Source organism: Myotis lucifugus, unplaced genomic scaffold (assembly GCF_000147115.1).
Source record: "Myotis lucifugus unplaced genomic scaffold, Myoluc2.0 scaffold_574, whole genome shotgun sequence".
Classification (NCBI taxonomy): Eukaryota; Metazoa; Chordata; class Mammalia; order Chiroptera; family Vespertilionidae; genus Myotis; species Myotis lucifugus.
The window spans coordinates 363931-367232 of record NW_005871622.1 but is presented as its reverse complement, the minus strand read 5'-3'; the positions used below and the strand labels follow the sequence as shown (position 1 = coordinate 367232).

Below are 3302 nucleotides of genomic sequence, written 5' to 3'. Positions count from 1 at the left end.
ATGGTGTTTGTAGGATGTTGATACGCACGAGAAGCATTAGCCTGATTACGGATCCCGTCTATTTCTGGGGGGGGGGGGAGGGGGAGAGCTGAGTGCTGAAGGGTGAGGAACGGAAGAGAGAGACTGGAAGGCCATGGTGGGGTGTGTGCGTGGGAGGGCTGGGTGGAGAGAGCTGAGTGGGGGAGAGCTGGGGGGGGGCTGGGGGGAGGGCTGGGTGAGCATCAGAAAACTGCTTAATAGCAGCCCTGAGCACCCATGTTTCCCAGTTTTGTTCTGTCCACTTTCTCAGCTCTTTGCCGCAGGAATTTAGAGAACGGATGAGACAGGGTGGCTGACCTAGAAGAGCTGATACCATTTATTTTTTAAAAACACATTTTGGGGCAAATAGGTTTAATAACGATGAGAACAACTGTGGACACAAGTCAGTCTTCATGCCCGGATCCTATTAAAACTCAAAGCCCCCGACATCTCTCCTCCCCGTGGGGAGCGCGTGGACACCCCAGCTGACCGCGTGGAGACCCGGGAACGCCCCCCGGGGCCCAGGTTCCCCGGACCCTGGGCAGCACGAACCAGCCCCTGCACAAGGCTTTACGCCGGCACCAACGTGCCGACCAGGAGGACCGAGGCAGCCACACGGCCACCCAGGGCCGTTCTGACGCAGTTCAACGAGCTGAGGTTCAGGCTTGTAAAACTTCGCTTTCTGCGTTTAGCTGTATTACTTTTACAGTGAAAAATAAGACAATTAATATAAAAATATGCGCACACGCATGTTCTGTACGTCCTATTCCGCATGTTTGGAGGCCTGGACGCAGGCCGACACCAGGTTTCAGAAAAGACAGAGACCTGACAGTCAGATCTCCGTGTTTTACCATCTTCACAGGGAAAAGCCCAGCGGAAACTCCCTGGATATTGAAATATCAAGTCCAGTGAATTAAGAAAACCTACAAGTTTCCAACTGGGGCAAATTTTCAGGAATTTCTTGTTATGACTCAACCAGAAATAAGCTGACAATTACAAAAAAAAGTCCTGGCAGTTCAAATCCTCCTGCTACAAAGTACGATCCCTCACACTCGAGTGCACTGTGAACGCAAAGCTGACCTTCTGCTCTCAGCTCTCTTATCCGCGTGCCCACGTGAACAGTGACTTCTCCTGCCCAGCTAGACAAACTGCAGTCATATATTTCATGTCACCTCAGCACGGGCATCGCAGAGGCAGACCACCTGCCGATTCACTAGGATCGCTTCCTCCTTCAGCCTCTCCCATCACAGCCCCGGGACTAGCCTCGAGGCAGAAACAAACCCGTGACAACAGGGAAGGTTTCAAGCACCTGCTGCTGTGCCCATCCCGGTAACAGAGTTCGTGTCTCGGAGCAGAAAGCTCAAGTGCAAGAGCGTCTAAGCGATTCCTCACGAAAGCCCCCGATTGTGAGCCAGAGCAAAACATGCCGCGTTTTGAACTGAACCCCGAGGAGGCCCCTGAACGGTTACAAGGAACCTCGTGAAACCACCTTCCCACTCGACCGTCCCGTAGAAAAGGACGCACAGACTCGTATGGCAGGAGGCGTGGATGCTCGGACGGCTGAGTTCTCCAATGAGGAGGAAACCAGGCAGTTTACTTACTTTGGTCCTAAATTCAGTGGAGGCTCCAAATTCAAAGAGAAATCGCACGACGTCGTTATGGCCTTGCTGGGCAGCGAAGAACAGGGCGGTGGTGCCTGACTGGGAGAGAGGCTGGTTTTAAAAGACGTGCGGCTACCCCTGGCCGGCCGCTCGCTGGTTAGAGCTCGTCCCAGTTTGCGGGCTCCAGCCCAGCCAGGGCGCCGACGGGAAGCAACCGACGAATGCATAGCAAGTGGAACAGCAAGTCAGTGCTTCTCTCTCTCTCTCTCTCTCTCTCTCTCTCTCTCTCACACACACACACACACACACCCCATAAATAAAAATTAAAAGAAAGACATTTGGTTAGGCTACATTTAGTTTATACATTTGCAAACAAAACAAAACTACATCCTTGCACATAAAACTTCTAGCCTAGGAAGGGGCCATGTTTGAATTGATCATACTCTTTGATCAGAGAAGGAAGGAGGCGAAAGGAAACTTCACTCCTGGCCCCGTGGAAAGGGTGGTGGACTTGGTCCTCCTCGCGGGAACCTGTGAAGGTGACCGATCTGGAGAAGACGCGGTTAATGAAGGGCTCTGAGAGGAGGCGCTCACCCCCGGGCCCTGGATCCAATGGCGAGCGTCTCCATCAGAGTGAGGCAGACGATGTCTAACCCAGAGAAGAGGCTCCGGCAATGTGACCCCAGAGAAGAGACTAGGGCAGTGATGGCGAACCTATGACACGCGTGTCAGAGGTGACACGCGAACTCATTTTTTTGGTTGATTTTTCTTTGTTAAATGGCATTTAAATATATAAAATAAATATCAAAAATATAAGTCTTTGTTTTACTATGGTTGCAAATATCAAAACATTTCTATATGTGACACGGCACCAGAGTTAAGTTAGGGTTTTTCAAAATGCTGCCACGCCGAGCTCGAAAGGTTCGCCATCACTGAACGGCTAGACTCTCAGCCACCCCCAGCAAACCGTGTTCTCAAGGGGTTTCGCGGACTGGCTGTGTGTTAATGCCCAACCACTGGGCCACACCGGCCGGGCGTCATTCTTATTCAAGTGCAAACCCTGACCTACCTCTCTCTGGAGGTTGATGTCCGCGCCCTGGAGCACGAGCTCCCGCACGCAGTCGATGTGGCCGGCGTAGGAGGCGACCATGAGGAGCGAGGTGCCGCACTGCGGGGAGGAGACGGTGAGCGTCAGGCCGTCGCGTGCGGAGGGTCCTGGCGAGGAGGCGAGGAGCCAGCCCCACCCAGGGCACCTCCGAGCTCGCCCCGCAGTGAAGCCTGTCTCTGAGCATCGCACACGGCAGGCTCGGCGGGGAAAGCCAAGTGGCCATTGCCGAGGCTGGAATTTTCAGTTAAAAAACCGACCCTTCCATCACCATCAGAAACGCAGCCCCACCGAGCCATGGTTCCCGCATCTGAAAGCAGCAGCGATGCAATGGCCTCATGTTAGGTCCATAACAGAGTCCTCAGCCCACACTGGCGATTCACGCGAAACGGGTTAAAGGAACCCGCTGGTCTCCTGGGCTGAGTCGTTGCCTTCACGCGGTTTAGGGCGGGAGGACGGGCACCGTGATGAGATGAGACTGGAAGACTCAGGCCCTGGGTCCAGGCGACCTTGTCGTGAACCAACGTTAAGGGCAGGTGCCTGCGACTGCGGTTTCACCTCATCTTCAACATGCACAT

General features: G+C 53.8%; 1 protein-coding gene across 1 annotated transcript in view; it reads right to left on the bottom strand.

Moving 5' to 3' along the window:
• ANKRD29 (ankyrin repeat domain 29) overlaps nt 1–3302 on the bottom strand; it is a 33536-nt gene that overhangs the window by 14058 nt on the left and 16176 nt on the right. The window contains exons 3-4 of the mRNA XM_023745720.1: nt 2689–2787; nt 1620–1718 (exon numbers count right to left, since the gene is read on the bottom strand). Coding sequence (XP_023601488.1) covers nt 1620–1718; nt 2689–2787 — 198 coding nt within the window. The remainder of the gene's footprint in view (nt 1–1619; nt 1719–2688; nt 2788–3302) is intronic.